At 44.8% G+C, this 17,990-nt stretch overlaps 1 protein-coding gene across 6 annotated transcripts in view; it reads right to left on the minus strand.

Annotated features, from left to right (window-relative positions):
* The window catches only part of LOC126534729 (uncharacterized), a 104,879-nt gene that overhangs the window by 67,182 nt on the left and 19,707 nt on the right, over positions 1–17,990 (minus strand). For all 6 annotated transcript variants that reach the window (XM_050181976.2, XM_055072568.2, XM_055072569.1 and 3 more), the window contains 2 exons: positions 17,729–17,899; positions 16,745–16,770 (listed from right to left, as the gene is read on the minus strand). In XM_050181976.2, the coding sequence (XP_050037933.2) occupies positions 16,745–16,770; positions 17,729–17,899 (197 nt within the window). The remainder of the gene's footprint in view (positions 1–16,744; positions 16,771–17,728; positions 17,900–17,990) is intronic.

Below are 17,990 nucleotides of genomic sequence, written 5' to 3' on the forward strand. Positions count from 1 at the left end.
GATGACATCGCCTTGTTCAGAAATGCTGGCTATCAACCAAAACAAATTATTCAGGGCCTTAGGCGAGAAAGTGTCATATACGGTGAAAGTTTATTATGCGGAAGACAAAAGTAATGTTCAATTGCGTGGAAGCGAACAAGGATTCCCGATCAGAAGTCACCCTATGTAATATGTGGAACAGTACGTTTATGGTATGGTATGGTATGATGAACTATATTTAATGTCCAGAAGATCAACCCTTAGGTTGACGCAGGCGGCTACCACGTCGGGACAGTAAGGTTTAACCTTACCGCCGTATCGTGGGCCTTCTGGACGGCCTGTACTTGATCGAAAAGAACTCCACTGTGTAGCACTCGCCGCCACCAGTCTCTCTTTTTGTCACAGTCTGTGAAACTCACAGGACACTGCCAAAGCATGTGATCCAGAGTGATGATGCCATTACACTTCTCGCAATTGATTGGCACCTCTCTTTCAGGATATAGCTTATTAATAAAGTTTGACTTGGATAAGTTCTTGTCTGCAACAATCTCAGAGTCACCGCTTGAGCTCTATTGAGCTTAGCGTGTGGCATTGGGAATTCCCTTCTGTTCATGTAGTAATGCCTCGTAATTTCATTATATGTAAGTAATTGGTGCCTGTCCTCCTCCTGTATATTATTAAGGTCCTGGTCGCGTAGTGCACGGATAGTAAAGTCCTCGTGCAACTGCGTTAGCCATCTCGTTTGAATTATTCCGAGATAGATCGACAGACCCCATGTGCGCAGGAAACCAGCGGATTTCGATCCCTTGGCTGTCCAACTCACCGATCGGCTGGGCAGCCCTTGTGGTTACAAAGCCATTGGTAAAGTGTCTAATAGCCAGCTTAGAGTCACTGTAAGCCTTCGTCCACTTATTATTCTTTAAAGCCAATGCTATCGCTACTTGTTTCGCGACTGTCGTGTCTTTAGTGATGATTGTAATAAGATTCCGAGTGAGACCATCTGCATCTACTACTACTGCCGTAAAGGCTTTCTTTCCTCTGACCCATGCAGCATTTACAAAAGCGGTATGTTCTCTGTCGGGTTCTATCTCTTGCAGGAGAGCTTTGGCCCTTGCCTTTCGTCTTTGCAGGTTGTGCACCGGGTGCATATTTCTGGGGAAAGGAGTCGTCTTGATTATCTCTCTTATGCTATCTTTTAGTTCTACTGTGCCTTCACCTGAAATTTTGGATTCGGTTGGACACCACCCTACCTCTTCTAGTATTGCTTTACCTGGCCCTGTTCCAGAGAGCCTCTCTCTGAGAGCCTCTTCATGTTTGGGAGTGCGTATGAGAATTTAGTAGTAAGAAGAGGCATTGCTGTTCTTGTGATCTTCAGGCGGGGCCTGAGGACCTCGGCTCGATCAAATTTGTTTGCAGCGGTGTAGGCATTTTGAAGGTCACTGTTTGGGTGGTTCCTGTTTGATAGCGTTTCTTTAAGGTGATCGAGTCTATCTATGTATTCTTGGTTTCAATGCAAATGCGATGTAGTCGTGTGGCTTGGCCTTTAGAGATGCCTTGTTTGCAATGTCTGGGATGGTGGCTCGCATAATTTAGGTAATGTTGTTTGTCCAAAGGTTTCCTATACAGCGTAGTCTTTAGCGCCCCATTGTCAATCTATATTGCTGTGTCCAGAAAGCTTATGCGCTCAGTTAAGGATTCTGATGTGAATTTTATTGTTGGATGAAAAGGGTTTAGAAATGCTGCATATTTATCTAGACTGTTTTAACCATATCCCCATATTATGATTATGTCGTATATGTATCGCAGGTATGTGTGAGACTTGTCAATGCAGCTCGATAGAAAATGTGTTTCTTCAATCCCCATACATATGTTCGCGTAGGTTGGTGCAAAAGGCTTACCCATGCTTGTACCATGTATCTGTAGGTGGTAACTCTCCTCAAATTTGAAGTAGTTATGTGTTAGAACTAATTCAAGGAGAGACAAGTAGACTTCAATATATTGTTGTGCATCGTGTTTAGACAGCGTTTGTTTTATCTAAGCTAAACCATCAGGGATTGGAGTGTTGGTGTACAGGGCCGTGACGTCTAGCGTTGCGAGAATTATGTTGTGAGGTAGTGTGCCTTTAGCATTAATGTCCTCTATAATTCTCAGCAGGTGGGGCGTATCTTGTACAAATGAGCGAAGTGCTTTTGGCAAGTCACCAAGAGAGTGTTTAAGGAATGTGGAGGTGCTCTCTGTCGGGGCGTTGTTGTTTGATACTATCGGGCGACCTGGGATAATAGCGGTGTATAGTTCAGTGGATGGAATTTTAGGAATTTTCGGAAGGAGGTAGAAACACCCAGTAGTTTTGTAGCTTGGTTTAAGAAATTTGTAGTTGACGGTGTTATCAGTTCGTCAGCCAAAAGTGATTTCAGCCTGTTTGTAATTGTTACTGTGTAGGATAGTGTCGGATCGTTATCTAGCTTACGAGAACATTCAGGGTTGTTTAGTTGTCTGTAAGCCTCGCGCTTCTGTTTTTGTACTGGTCAAATGACTATACTTCCACCCTTATCTGCTTCCTTAATAACACTGTCATTCCGGCAACTAAGATCTGAAATGATATGACTCTCCGACGCAGTTATACTTTTAGGTCGCTTAGATGTCTTGGATTGGCTTATAATTTCTTTAGTGACAGTTTTAAGGTATATGTCAAGTTCTATGGCTTGTTCTTGTTCGGGAGTCCAAGTGTATTGGGCTCTAAGGGGTGTTGTCCCGGTGTCTGGTGTGTCTGCGAAAAAGTGTCTGATACGCATTCGTCAGGAAAATTCTGAGAGGTCCTTTTGAAGCTCGAATTCATTATTGTGTTGTTCGTGGGACAAACCTTTAGGCCCTAGCTGAGTACGCCTATTTCTTTTACTTAATGTTTTTAAAATCTCTACAACATTGGAGTGGTTTACTTTTGTGGAAGTTTCCGTCACGTCTGGTACTTCTAAACTCGTGGTACCTCTTGACCGCATGTGGTGGCTGTTTGCCTGGAGGGTTGTTTTTTGATTAAAGCTTTCTTTTTTTCTTATGTTTTTGAATCAATTTTCTAGACTGTTTTTCGTCGTAATGCTCTAAATCTTTCTTCCCATCTGGTGTCAGAGCTAGGTTCAGAAGTCTGTGGCTAAAACTTTCGATTTGTTCTTCGCAGTGTTCCTCGAGGATATTAAAAAGTGAACGTGAGGCATTGTGCAATGTTGTTTGCACGATCGTGTGGTGGGAGTGTTCCTAGAGCTGGTACGGTCTTCAGTGCTGGACCTTTAGGGATTATATTTTTCTCTGTGCAGATTGTGTAGGTTATCAGATGGGAGGTGTAGCTCGCATGTTTTTTGGTAAGTTTTCTAGCCTGTAGGAATTCGGTGCTTCATGGCTGAGAAGAGTTACTGATTTGCGATGTGTGTCATTTCTTTGTCTTTTTGAGGGAAGATTTCCGTGGGGTGTTTTTCTGTTTGGCAGGTTTATTACCGCATGCCGGGCTTAATTTGAGCTCGGTTACTGTTTGACTTTGTGCGTGTGCCGGTAGGCGTGTGGGGGTCTGTGTGGAAACTTCGGTAGTGGGTTTTCTGTTGTCCATTACAGTCGCGTCTCTTTGCACTGTGGTTGATGTCGTTTTTGATGTAGTGTGTGTCCTTTGGCTATTTTCACATTCCGCTGTTTCTGTTCCGAGTGTTTCGAGGTGACTGTCGCAGTTCTGTTGTTCGCGGTTGCACGCTGGGCAGAGTCGGTGGACGTGGTATTTGAGGTGCATTTAAAGAGTTTTTCTGTACTTGTCCTTAATAATGGATTTGATGGGTTGGGAAACTAGTTTTATTCCTCTGCGGTTTAAGTGGAAACCGTCCGAAGCTAGGTGTTTGTGCGGTGCTTCGTGTATTTCTGCGTGGTGCATCGTGTGAACGTTCTTGTGCAAGTGTTCTAAGTAGAAAATTAATGAGTTGAGCTTGTTAGTCTCCTCAATGTGCTTCATGAGTGCATTAGTTTGGTGGATTAGTGGGCGGTCTTCTTTTGTAGGCGGGGAGCGACAGTTACTGACGGAGTATCAAGATCATGAAAAGAAAAGTTAACGGACAGTAAAAGTGTGTTGGAGCCCATAGGGCACGCATTACAGTCATGACCGGCATCTTGCCGCTAACCTTTAAAAGAAGATTGTAGAATCATTGCATTCTACCAGGATAGAGAGCGATCGCGTTATTTTTAATCTATTCGACACCAAGCAAGAAAAAGTTGAGCTGAGTAGGCCATTTTATGTAGAGACCATATAACCGGTGCTTTACCAGAGTTATAGAATGAGTGTCACAGGAAAGGAAGCACAGTCGAGGAAGGCAGAGAATTAGAGGGTTTTATGAAAGTAGAAAATTTGCAAGCGCAACCTGGAATCATCTATCGCAAGAAGATAATAAAAAATATGATGATGATGATGATGATGATGATGATGATTATGACGACGGGCACGGCGGTGACGATGGCTATGATTATAATGATGATGAATTCTAAGCAGACGAACATTTCTACATTTAGTCCCTATCCGAATAAAACAGTCATGTCCTTAAATCGAACCTGCCTACTATTTCCTCAACATTAAGTGTAATGCCCCATCCACTCACAGCCGAGTTCGCGTGTTCGAGAAAAATAACTGTACCGAAAACAGGATAGCAAAAAAAAAGTTTGGAGCCGACCTCGAAATCAATAATTGAGACCTTGAAAGGGATCTGCTTATTCTATAGGCTGCTGCACCTTAGTTGCCCCACGTCATTCCTTGCTTTAGTTATTGTTGATGGTCAGTTTCAAAAGATTATCACAGTTAACAAGTCCTTGGAAAAAACGGGTTGTAATGTCTGCCGAAAAGAGGGTGCGACATCTTCTGTCGAGGACGGGCTCAGAATTCAGCGAGCATCATCATAAGACAACCTGATGCCAATACTGCGGTGAGAACAGAAGCCATTACTATTACAGCCTTTTTTTCCACCCCACTAAGCCGAACAACTTGCTTACTGTGCCATTTATGCAGGCAATAATCCTCGAAGAACTGGCTGATCATGGACTTCATTCTGTATCTTCCGTTACTCTTCACAGCTCTCTAATCCTCTTTGTGGACCCACTGGTAGGCGGTATCCTGCATGATACCGAAAACCAGCCGAGTGGCGAACCGCAGACGATCGGCTAATCTGCTTTCCCTGCCGGCGTATCGGTCAAGTTGCTCTCCATTGCAACAACCACACTGTCTCCTCCCTTCTGCGCCCACCATTCGACAGTTATCATCCCGAGCAGAACCCGCATGGTCGCCAGCCTCCATTTGATCTGCAACAGCCAAACAATGACGCTCGTGCTCCTTGGAACACTCCGTCGTCGCCATACTGCGGTCACTAGTTATAGTGCCGCCACTAGCTCTTCGGCAACAGTGCCTATCACCGCAGGCTCGTCGCCAACCGTCGCCCACGCAGCCCTGGCGCCTGTCTCTGGAAAACAAAATGATGCAGCTCCTGGAGGTAACGCTGCATTGACGGCTCGACTGCAAACCTTCTGATTACTTTGCCAACCAAACAGAACTTGATGGATGTTGTCGTGTATGATGTCAGCGTCCCAGCACTTGTTGAAACTGGCACACCCATATCCGTGATGAGTGCCCAATTGCGCCAGCACCTGAACGAAGTCCTAAAGACCCGCTACATCATGCACCCTCCGCGTCGCCGAGGGAGGAACGCCTACCGTGCTTGGTATGTGCACCACTCGCATTCGCATCGTGGGGAGCCTAACCACGGTGTTGTTTCTGTTTTGGAATAATGCTCTTACGAATTTATACTCGGCTTGCACATTTACAGCGAAGCTGTTAGCCTCTAGTTGGTCGGGATTTTTCGCCAGTTCTCATGACGATGATGATGGCTTATTGACATCCCCTTTGAAACGGGATGGTGCCAAACATTCACGTAGCCTGGTTCAGTTGTTCAGGTATACTATACATGCTTTTAATTCTAGCGTTTTATAGACACCACTTTATATATTTTTCTCTCTTCAAGACTTCTGTGTCTACCATGTACCACTACACATGCATGAAACGAATCCGGTCGTATAAATTTCTTCCCTGCTTTTTTCTACCAATACTCCAAACGTCTCTTGCTTATATCGACTGCTGACCAGTTGTTGCTTCGGTCCACTTGAAATCCAGGGGCTTCTGCAAGGAGTACGTTACATGCGTAGCTCACTGGGTCGTACTCCATTAGGATGTGCTGACTGGTCGCTACATTTTCGCTGCAGCATAAGCACCCGTCATATAGTTAGGAATATTTGTTCCGGTATATTTCTATTCTTAGGCGAACAGTCCCAGTATCAAATAGCAAGGCAGGTTCCTTCATGTTATCGCAGTTATCGAAGGTTTTTTTTTTGTTTCAAGTTCTTGTATACACTTTAGTGTCTGTTTCTCTCACTTTATTTCCGATAACTGCTGATTTTCTATTTACACTTTCAATTAACCTGTACTTGGTTGCCAAGATTCTTGGCCTCTTCCTGCATTCTGTGTCCACAATTTTAAGGTAAAAATAATTGTGCCCTTTAGCCGCCCATTTAATATTGCCATAGCAATTATATGGACACGCCAGGCGCATTTCTGTCATCGGCGTCGCCATGAAGTTCAGGGGCGATAAAATCGTCGCTGCGCGCGGTATGCTGTATGTGTGAGTGAAAGCGTGCAAGGGTGAGCCGGAGATTGCGGGACATTCTCGTCTGTGCGAGCGAGGAAGTGGGGCCCGAAGCACGCCCTCTCATGTCGCACGCGAGGCACGGAGGTGATGCGAGAGAGGTGGGTGTTCTATTACGGCGGCTGCGCGTGCGCCTATTTTGAAAGCGATCTGCGACGTGGCCAAAGTGCGCGTCCGCGCAGGCCTCATCTTCAAAGCGATCCGGAATGTTTGCAGAGTGCGCGTAGTGCCGGTAGCTTCGTATGCGCAGTGCTTTCGACGTTTCCCTCAAGTTGAAGCGAGACAGGCACGAAAGTCAATTCGACCGCTGCTGCTGCGGCTATTCCTCTCTAGCATTTTGACAGCGAGTTTCCACGCTCAGATGGGTGAAAGTTTGCCTGTGCGTGCGTGAGACCGTACTTGTTAATTTAATTAAGACATGTTGACGAACTAGTTGGTTGGAATCCATGTGCTGTTGCTGTGTGTCTGTTGTTTTCTACGTCCTCGTTCAGTCGCGCTTACACATTATATCAGTGCTCATTTTATTAGTAAACGAATGTTTACAAGTTTGTACAGCCCATAAAAACTACTATCCTTAGTTCATACAGCTATCTACTGATTCGCTATCGGAATCGGTGCTTCGCTTTTCAGGCGAAACTGCGACTTTCTTGTAATATAGCGTATTGTCATACGCAGCTGTTATTGACCTATAGGTAACGGCAATTAAGAATGGCACTTTGATCAGTGCGCTTCATCCTACTATTACCGTGTACACTTATTGGATATGCTTCATAAACAGGTTCAAGTAAGTGAAAATCTGCTTTCGAATTTCGATTATAATTAGGTACTTCCGGAGACTGCCGTCTATCGTCTGCTCACACTCGGTTGCGGCCGCCCGCGTAGGAATTACAATTTGGCCACCCTCCTTATCGGTGTCGGATCCGTCGGGTCTCGCTAATTTCGAATAGTTTTCAGCGCTAAGCTAGGCTGGAACCACGCGAAAGCTAAGCGAAGACCGCACGGGCACTTTCGAGCGCGGGCTCAGTCTTGGCGGCTCCTGGTTAGACGCCTTGTTTGACTTAGCTTCGTAATGATTGAGGTACTGATAGCGCTTCGAGATGCGCAAGTTCCATGTGGCTATTGCAGGACAATGCCAGTCCACACCACGTAGGGCAGCTACGCAGGCGCATGTGAGCACGAGCACGCACTCAAGCCCTGTCGACCAGAAATCAAACGATACGCATACCTACTACAGTTGCATATTGCTGCGGTCTGCTACGTAGCGTACATGCCGCGGCCATCAACGGGTTCGGCAGTGACTGCGGGAACAACCGCCTTTGGTTTAGGTTGGGCGCGTCGTAGTCGCCAAAATAGGAAGTAGTGGCACTGCGTCAACATCGATAACGAAGTTTGAACTGCACGCCACGGAGGCGTTCAGTACGCAGGGAGTAGCGGGCACGCCGCGCTTCGCCGTAGCCTTCGCAGTGCAAGGCATCGAAGAAGCCGAATCACCGTGAAGTACGTGTTTGATTGCCAATAACTCTACGTCTGGTAGAAGCATTGAATTAGTATCAGAACGCAGCTCTTAGGCACCCGTTCATGATGTGCGCGTCTGCGTCGGCGTTGTCCGTCGTAACCGAGCGAACGAGCACAGCGAAGTATGAAAGCAAACGTAGAGCGAAGCAGAAGAGTAAGTACAGTGATAACGAAGATAGCGCGAGGAGGAAAGCGGCGCAAGAGAGTTCAGTGGAACCATGAGGCGGAAAGCGGAGGAAGAGGGTATGACGAAAGCGTAAGAAGACATGCGTAGTGTCGCGCAAGGCAGGCTTCGCCGCTACAATGACTACGAGGTGGCGCCACATGAGCATGCGTCGTATGTATGGAACCAAAGCGCTCCATGAGCGGAGGTCTGTCGGTGGCGGCTGCTGTGAAACGCCCCTACGCGTGGCCCAGGCGCTGCCTCTCGTGATGTCCCGATTAGTGAAGCCGTCTCGCCACACTTCAATCCGTTCGCAACGGGCCCCGCGAGCCAGATTGTCAACACCAGATAATAGCTTTAGTTGAGCGTAATACCGGGCTTAGCGGAAAAGCGGTATCGAAATGCGCATGCGGAGAACGCTAAACGACCTATGCCGTTTAGCGTACGCACACTATTTCTCAGATTTAACGTTACCGTCTTAGCGTGGGTAATGTAGTTTACATAAATCATGGCAAAGGTCCCAGCCGCCCGCTTCGAAGTGAATTTGGCGTTGTTTTGTAGAATGCAATTCGCTCGTAGCACATGACTGTAAATGGCTTGTGCTTTCTCTCAGGCCACATCGACGACAGAGTCCCCCTCAAGGATCTGTCCTGGGCCCACTTTTGTTTCTTATATACATTAATGACTTACGTATTAATATTTCATCAAAGATATGTTTATTTGCAGAGGATTGTGTGATATACCGCAAAATTTCCAATAACTGCGATGTAACAGCTCTACAAACCGACTTAAATAAAATAACTGATTGGTGCAGCACGTGGAAAATGCAACTTAACATTAAGAAGTGCAAAACTATGAGGGTTTCTCGTACTAACTCTAGTTCTCCAAATTATTCTCTCACTAATATATCACTTGAATGTGTCACTTCGTATCGTTATTTAGGAGTGACCATAACTAACAATTTGTCTTGGAAAACGCATATTGATAGCATAGTGTCCAAAGCTAACCGTACTTTAGGGTACCTGCGGCGAAATTTTTCTCGTGCACCATCATCATTAAAACAATTACTATATACCACTTACGTTCGCTCGCAACTTGAGTATGCTTCATCAATATGGGATCCCTGGCATTCAACACTAATACATACGCTGGAAGCTATACAAAACCGTTCAGCCCGTTTCATTTTAAATAACTTCAATCGGACAGCAAGCGTAACACACATGAAATGTTTATTAAACCTGCCTCTCTTATCCGACCGCCGAAAACACTCACGCATTTCTCTTTTTCACAAAAACTATTATCATAACACCTTTTTACACACTCTTTGGATCAGGCCAGCACCCTTCATTTCTTCTCGCCGTGATCATAATCAGAAAGTTAGCATATCTCATTTCAATACTATCATGGGCGCAAATTCATTCTTACCAAAGACTAGCAAAGACTGGAACAGCTTATCCCCTTCATTAACAGGTATAATTAATCCACTTATGTTTAGAAACGCACTTGAAAACGAACTTTTGTAATATACTTACCATTTGTCTTGCCTATGTGTATGTACCTTTCTTTATTGCAGCGTTTTCATCAGTTTTCATCAGCATCATGATCAAAAAGTTAACAATGCATTTTGTAAATCTACTGTACATATGTTGTTGTTTTTTTAATCCCTTTACCATTGTGTACACCACATTTGTATTTATCTTTTGTACCTCTGTTTATTATCATCGGATGTCAACTCAAAATTTGGAATTATTACTGCCGTTATTTATTTATTTTTTTGAGTTACTTTTACCGATGTTTACTTTGTATTTTCTTAGCCCCTCCCCTCTATAATGTACTATGTACCTTGAGGGTAAAATAAATGAAATGAAATGAAATAACCTTACGGGGTTTTCCAGATCTCTTATCGTTTCGAACGCGCCTAAGCCTAACGAGAGAAAGCTCCTAAATGCCAGCGCCACCTATCGGTGAAGTTCGTAGAATGGCGCGACTACGGCACATGACCTCTCAGATCGGAATATACCGGAGGCTATGGTAGAAAGCTTTAAAAATAAATTAGGGGCTTTACATGCCAAAACTACGATTTGAGTGAGACACGCAGTAGTGGGGGACTCCGGAAATTTGGACGACCTTGGGGGTTAAAGAGCCCTGGGTGCACGTTAAAGACCCCTGGGGTTCTTTAACGTGCACATAAATCTAAGTACCCGGGTGTTTTCGCATCTCACCCTCATCGAAATGCAGCCGCCGGGATTTGATCCCGGGACCTCGTGCTTAGCAGCCGAACACCACAGTCACTAAGTAACCACGGCGGGGGCTAGAAAGTTCGTGCTACAGTTTCCGCGCAGATCAGTGGACATGGAAAATAAAAATACAACGCGCTCCTCGCTTCCATTGCGTTGCCGCTCTCACTTTCCGGATGCGCACAAAGATACCATCGCTTAAGTACACTATGTATGCGAAATTCAAAGCTTCATGGAATAGCATCCCACACGTACACTACGCTAACACTGCACCAAAACTCGCGTTCTGCAAAGTTCGCTTACGTAACAGTAACACTACTTACCTTAACCTCATAATAATGCTTACGTTAAACTAAAACAGCCTACTATCGCGAAATTAAAGCACCTGTAGATCTGCGCTTAAATTTTCGCATCAGGGAATGGTAATCGTCGGTGAACTTTTTTTGCGGAAGGAATTTGTGAAGTACGCTAATTTGCCTTGGAATGAATTTCTCCACTTCGATAAAAAGTGGCTCAGAGCCCCCTGAACTATATTTTTTTGTCGAAAATTTTGTAGCCAGCGAGGCATGCCTCATCAAACAGGAATGTATGCGTGTCGCCAACGTACAGGTGCGGCCACTGCTAGCGGTAACACGGGAGCTCGAGGCAGCGCCCTCTGCAGCGCGACCACAAACGACTTGTGAATTGTTGCTGCGCAGTCGCAATCAAAGCGATAGGCGGCGCTCTCGGAGCGTCATCTGCTGCGTCTCAGACGAGTTGGTAACCGCAGCAGTCGTTGCAACCCAACCGCCCCATGGTCGTCCTCGGACTAAACCGGCACTCCGTCCCGTTGTGTAAATCATAGGTCAGGTCGTGCATGCGGCTGCATTCTTCTGATGAGAAGGCGATAAAACGAGCAGCTATATCTGCATTTCCGAGAATAAAAACGTCCTAGAGCACACCAACACTTCACTACGTCTGCGGGTTTATGGCAAATACTGAAAAAAACACTGGCCCAATTAGGATGATCCAAACTTTTCATATGATGCTGTTCTCGGTGACCCTTTACAAAGAACTGCCGCGTTGGTGTGCCACTTCATTTCTTTGTAGCAAGTCGCTGAGCCACGGCTATTGTGTGAGAGGACGAACGCTGCGCGACTAGTACCGATGGAGAATAACCAAGTGGAAACTATTCACACTCGAGTAGAGCAGCCGCCAGAAATTATTTTGTTGATGTCATTTAATAATTACTCAGTTAGTTCATTGTTAATTTAGTTTTGTGAATGGTATGTTATCAATGATGAAATTGTAGACAATTCAAACAGATGTAAAACTGGCATTCTTCAACCAGGTGCTTTTAGCCGCGTTATGTTTTACGGCAGATGAATAAAGCCCGGGAGAACCAAAACTATCGCGTAAGTAAAACCCAAAGCCTTCGAACACGTTCTGTAGGAGTTAGTAAGTCCACTGTTTCTACGAAGAATCAACCACCAGTTATCGGCACTGTTTCCTTATCGAAACCAAGATGCCGTGCTGTCGTAGACGAGACACACCATATAAGGCGACAGCTCTGCGACTAACTTCTATGGAGCTTGTTTGAAGGCGCTGATTTTTTACGCGGCTGGATGGTTCGTCACTCAATATATTTATTCGCGCACTTTCTTTATCAGCCGGAAACTATAAACGCCCACAAAGTACCGGTCTCAAAACGTGCCAACTTCAGGTTTCTGTCAATTTCCTACAAATTCTTCATTGACAGCCCGACATTCAAGACAGTAAATAAAAAAAATGATTGCAATGTTTCATTAACTTGAATGGCACCAACAAAAAATATCAGTGGTGGCTACTCAACTCTACTTTGAACATTATGCACTTGGTTATCTTCGCGTAGAATAGTCCGTCTTTTAGAAAAACGTGATACCTGGTAGCTGGGACACGCTGCATAAGCCCATTCAGTAGTTCTTACAAGCGTGTCACTTAAAATAAACCGCCCGATAATTGCATTGTATGGTGCGTTCTTTTCCTCCTTGTCGTTCCTCTCTCTGAAGTTCATTGCACGCATGCGCTCAACCTAGTGTTCCTATCAAAATCCTTTCCTGTTTTTATTTGATGGTTATAAATATCACTAAAGTGGGTGGCAATGCGGTTCTTGCTTTTGTGTTTTGTTCACACACGTGCTTAGAATACACTTTTACAAGAGAAGCGACAAAATTGTTTCTTGACAATGGAACTACCACTTGCAAACAAAAAAAGTAGCAGGCCTGCGGGGCATACGCAGCACAATCACAGCGTGAGCTGGAGGAGAGGGTCCACAGGAGCTTCATTTTGTGCAGAGCGCACTGGACGGCTTCCGCGACGAAGTCTGCTCTCGTCGTTTTCACAAGAACAATCAAAGCTGTCCGGCCGACGTCGACAACCAGCTGCGGGTTGTACCGCTTTGTGGACAGCGGTCTGCCGAACCCGACGTTGTTCTGTTGCAACCGCACGCGTAGCTCTGCTACTCGCTTCTTCAGAAGCGGCTCGTACCTTGCGAGCAGGCACCATAACATGTACCGAAGAGTAAACAGAGGGATGCAGACTGCTCGACACAGATGTCACATCGCTTGACCTGTGGCACGATACGATGCTGTAGTGGAGGATGATGATTTATTGGAACCCCTTTGAAGCGGGACGATGGCAGATGGTTACCTAGCCTGCTTGATTTAACCAGCGACATGGAGCATGCAAATGCTACGTGCCACTGCTATATATCGGGATAACTGGTAGATTACAACGCAAATGCAATGCAAAGTTTGAACTTATTGACACTACGTGGTCGGCCTGCCACATGGCGTGACAAATGGCACGATGCTATGCCAATGATGATGATCATGATTTGTTGGCATTCCCTTTGAAACGGGTCGGTGACAAGCAGTCGCCTGTCCTGCTTGATTTATTCAGGTATCGTATACATGTTTTTCATCCCAGTATTTTTATGTAGATCTCTATACCGTCTTTATGACTCAAAACTTCTCTATATACCTTGTGCCGCAACCTATGCAAATGCTACATGGCCTGCCATCTGGTGTAATAATGTGCAACTGCAATGTACAATGTGCACGTATCGACGCTATGCGGCGCACCTGTCACATTGTGTGTCTCCTCGTGCCCTAGGACGCGTTTATAGGGCAGGTTTCCGCTGCAAGCTAACAACCGCTAGCGTGACTCAGTGGCAGGGTAGCTGGCACCCACGCTGAGGGACCGCTTGCTATCCCTGTGTGAACTGGGTACTTTTTTCTAATTCATGGCGATAGCCGCGACAGAGACCGGTGTCGGCAGCCGAAATGCCTATTGGAATGAGCCTATAATAGCTTACGCTGTAAAAAGCCCCAATGAACTCAATGGTGTAGCACATGCCACTATAGCCTGGCCAATAATACCAATGATTCGTAAACTGTCTGTACTAGTCGTATGCATCATAACCTCCATTTGGGTAGTACTGCAGTTACGAGCCCCATTACCTACTTGCCTTCCTAGAATCTTAGATAACTTTGGGGCATGCAATTTACTAGCTTTTGGTTAGCAACTGATGTCTTTCTTTTAAAGAGTGTACAAGTACTACTGAAGTCACACTTAGTGAAAAGGGTGGAGGGGAGAACAACTATGGCAAATAAGTATGTCATGGTAAATCCGAAAGGATAAATGACACAATTTGTAAAAGAATTCTTTGAGCAAGTGTTGAAAGCGTTATATGGTAGTTTTACGCGATATTTCCCAGCAATATTTTGTAGATATTTTTTCTTCAATTATGCTGACGGTTAATACGCGTGTTGGCTTCAGGAGGTAAGTCTAAGGAGTCCCTCCAACCACAGGTTCGCAAGAAACCACTAGAACGCTAAGCGTGATTTATCTTTCGTTACACAAAACGTGCACTACAATGTCGCACGGTTACAAAGTAACCTGAATAATCTCTCTCCCCAACCTTTCTACACCCTTTCGAGCTTTGATGCCCAGTGAGATACAGGCAGAGTACTTGTCATGCTTGTCAAAGTTTAAACCTGTCTTGTTTGTATCTAAGCACCACAACAAAAAAATGATCACAGTGCACTCTACCAGTGAGACATTGACACTAAAGAGCGCAAAAAGGGAACTGAGACAAGATAAGACACTGGGTGAGAGCTCATTCAACACTGGAATTTACTAGAGAATCCAAGTGCTATATATATGTATATATATATATATATATATATATATATATATATATATATATATATACTTTTCAATATAACGGCCAGCACACAACAAAATTTACTACACTATCAATTTTACAGACTCATATGGCACTACAGTCGCATCAGAATTGCAGATGGTGGACAGACAAATTTTACACATCGTTGTTCCAGGGCCGGACGCAAGGCTGATTAATGTGCATGTTACTGCGAGCAACGGGATAGGTCTCTATCACAAGCCTTGCGGCTGCTTCTTACTAGTGCTAACTAAGAGCGCCTGTTTCATAAAAAAAGCGACTCACATGCAATATGCGTTATGATGAGCTGCTAAATGAGGCCGGGCATTAGTTCGAATGCTATGTTTCTGTTCTCTGAGCAGATCATTTAGGCATTGTCCGCTCTTGAGAATACGAACTTTTCCAAACTCTAGCGTAACTCTGTATGCTCCGCCTCTGCGGGCAAGGCAGGAATTTAACCTTGTTACGTACCTTACACAAGCTGCGATCATTTATAGAATTTCGTGTTTTCTTTTTGTCGACCGATACACAAACCTACCTAAGCTAAACAAGGAATTTGAGGGCTACAGTGACACAATAACAATTAGCAAATCATTTTTTGTGACATCCAGCATGCGACGATGATAAGGAAGAAAACAGTTACTTTATTTAGCTTATCCCTCACACCTATTGCTTACGTCTGCGCATTTATTTGCCTAGTCTGGCTTATTAAGATTTCTTGAGACCTATGCAAAAAACACTTCCATGAACCGAGCCCAAGCTAGACATAGCAGTCGCACGTTTTACAACTTTTGAGAGGTCCTAGTAAAAGTTAGGTAAAGATTTAGAGAAACTTCGCTTATAACTGCAACAAATGTGATTACTGTCCACCTCTAGTTACCGTCAAGAAGGTGCATCTGGCAACCATTTGGTAAATCAAACGTGTAGCGAAGTGTCTTGGTGGAATGACTGCGTATCTATAAATGCACAAATTGCATTTGACACATTCCATGTAGTCGTTTACTTAGTTGTCGATTAATGTGGCCCAAAACAACCTTTGCTTAGGATGTGCGCAACGCACGAACGAATGCGAGTTCCACGCCTGTAGATCAACATTCCAGTACCCCAACCAATTAGCAGGAATCGAATGTAGAAGGCCAGTAACTACATGAACCCCATGGCAGAGATACCACTTTTCCAATCAAAGCATGCTTATTATTATCCTGTCGCCATGAAGTAGCTTAAGCTGAAGTATAGAATAATGCATGTCTTGAACGTCTACACTAAATGCATAAGAATTTCAAGGATCTGTTTATTCCAAGAGGTATACCTATATCTTAGAATTGGGAATCAAAATAAGACCACTGAACAGCGAGTTGGCTTAAATGAGCCCGTGAATACCAAGACACTTGGGACTGCCGCGTCTTTCACACAGAAATTAGAGCCCTACCAACTAACAAACAACTTCAGCGGTCACTCAGCGTTAATTTTTCTTCTATCTCATCTCTGTTGTCCTTTCGCGCTTCTAAACTTCACTATGAATGGAAACAAACTCGTAGAACGTGCTCTGATAGTATCACTTGCTCATGTAAAAGCCATCAATTCGTTTGTTGATGGACGACCTTTGTTTTACGGCTGTATTCAAGACAGAGTGCCGGGAAGACTTACTTAAGACAAAGCCGAGAAATCGGCCTTAGCCCAGAGTGCTCTCAACTGCTACTATGCTCAAGGGAGAAAAAGAAGGACATGAACAGGATCATGAACGACAAGCTGTGCTGAGAATAAGTGTAATGGAGTTGCTATCTTATAGATATGCTTCAAAATATCGGTACTTGGACATGTTGGTATTCCATACTGAAACTACTGACAGCGCGAAACGGCATGACTACACAAGAAAGATACACGGACAAGAGCTGTCTTTACAGGGACAACTTTAAATTAAGCATATTTTACTTACTTTTTCTGGATAGAAGGCCCTGAAGACTTTATTTGCAATATATATCCAAGGTTTATGAAAAAAAGACAGAGCGAAGATAAGCAATCTATCGTTCTGGCACTAGAAACGGCGTATACAGAAGTGTCAGCTATTCAGAATAGCCAGACGTCAGGACAATAGTGGAAGAGATGTGGGTGGTGAGGCGTAAGGGTATCTGGGAGCGGAGGTGCCAGAAAGAAGGAAGACAAACAGATATAGGTAACTTACATTTGATCGCACCGTTGGCGTGATTAACGAACGCTGGCGATAGCCAAAATGTTATGGCACAGTGTGCCCAACTATGCGGAAAGATACAACCATAGGAAACGGTTATGACTACGATTTATTTCAGTGTTCCGTGCTGCTCTTCTTTTTCTGTACAGATAAATCGATGCTGCTGCATGAATGGAGGTCAAGGTGATATAAACAGCGCTTATATATACGTTTCGCGCAATCCGGACTACTCTGTCTTACCTTGTTTTAAGTGGGAGTAGACTTTTCGTACACTAATGAAACTACGCTCTTACTATCTTCTTAAAAAGTTGCGTCCTTGGGTGTGCTTACATAATGACGCATAATGTTCGCTGACAAGTCACGCCTACACGAGCAGTACACTGCGAAATTCTGAAAGTGTAGAGGATTTTTACTGTTGGCACCAGTATGAAAGGGGAACAGTGTCAGCCAGCCGGCCAGCCAGCCAGCCAGCCAGCGAGCCAGCCAACAGGTTAGACAGCCAGCCAGCAGGTTAGACAGCCAGCCAGCTAGCCAGCCAGCCGGCCGATGAGGCAGCCAGTCACACTCAGTGAGGTAGTCATTCAGTTAGCCAGTCTGTCTTGTCTTGTCTGTCTGTGACGTTGGGAAAGCGGAAGGACACAATCGCGATATTAATCAGCTCACGCCAGCTGTAGCTAACAATTCAGTGCCAGAGTGAAAGCAATGTGCAGTAGCCAGCGTTAACGTACTTACCGCAGTCCCTGTAAGGCACGCAGTAGGCGTCCCACCTCTGGGCTGTCCCTTCCTTGCATGCGCACCTAAACTTTGATTTCTCGCATTGCCATGGCTGAACTCCAGGACACATGACTCCAGGGATGTAGTCATTACGATGGCACCAAAACATGTATTCGGTGGTTCTGCACGCTGAAGTAATGAGAAAAGCATAAATCACAATAGGGCGGCGTGTCGGCTTTTATAAATGATGGTAGCCTGCGAAAATTAATTGCTGAATGAT

Source organism: Dermacentor andersoni, chromosome 7 (genome assembly GCF_023375885.2).
Source record: "Dermacentor andersoni chromosome 7, qqDerAnde1_hic_scaffold, whole genome shotgun sequence".
Classification (NCBI taxonomy): domain Eukaryota; kingdom Metazoa; phylum Arthropoda; class Arachnida; order Ixodida; family Ixodidae; genus Dermacentor; species Dermacentor andersoni.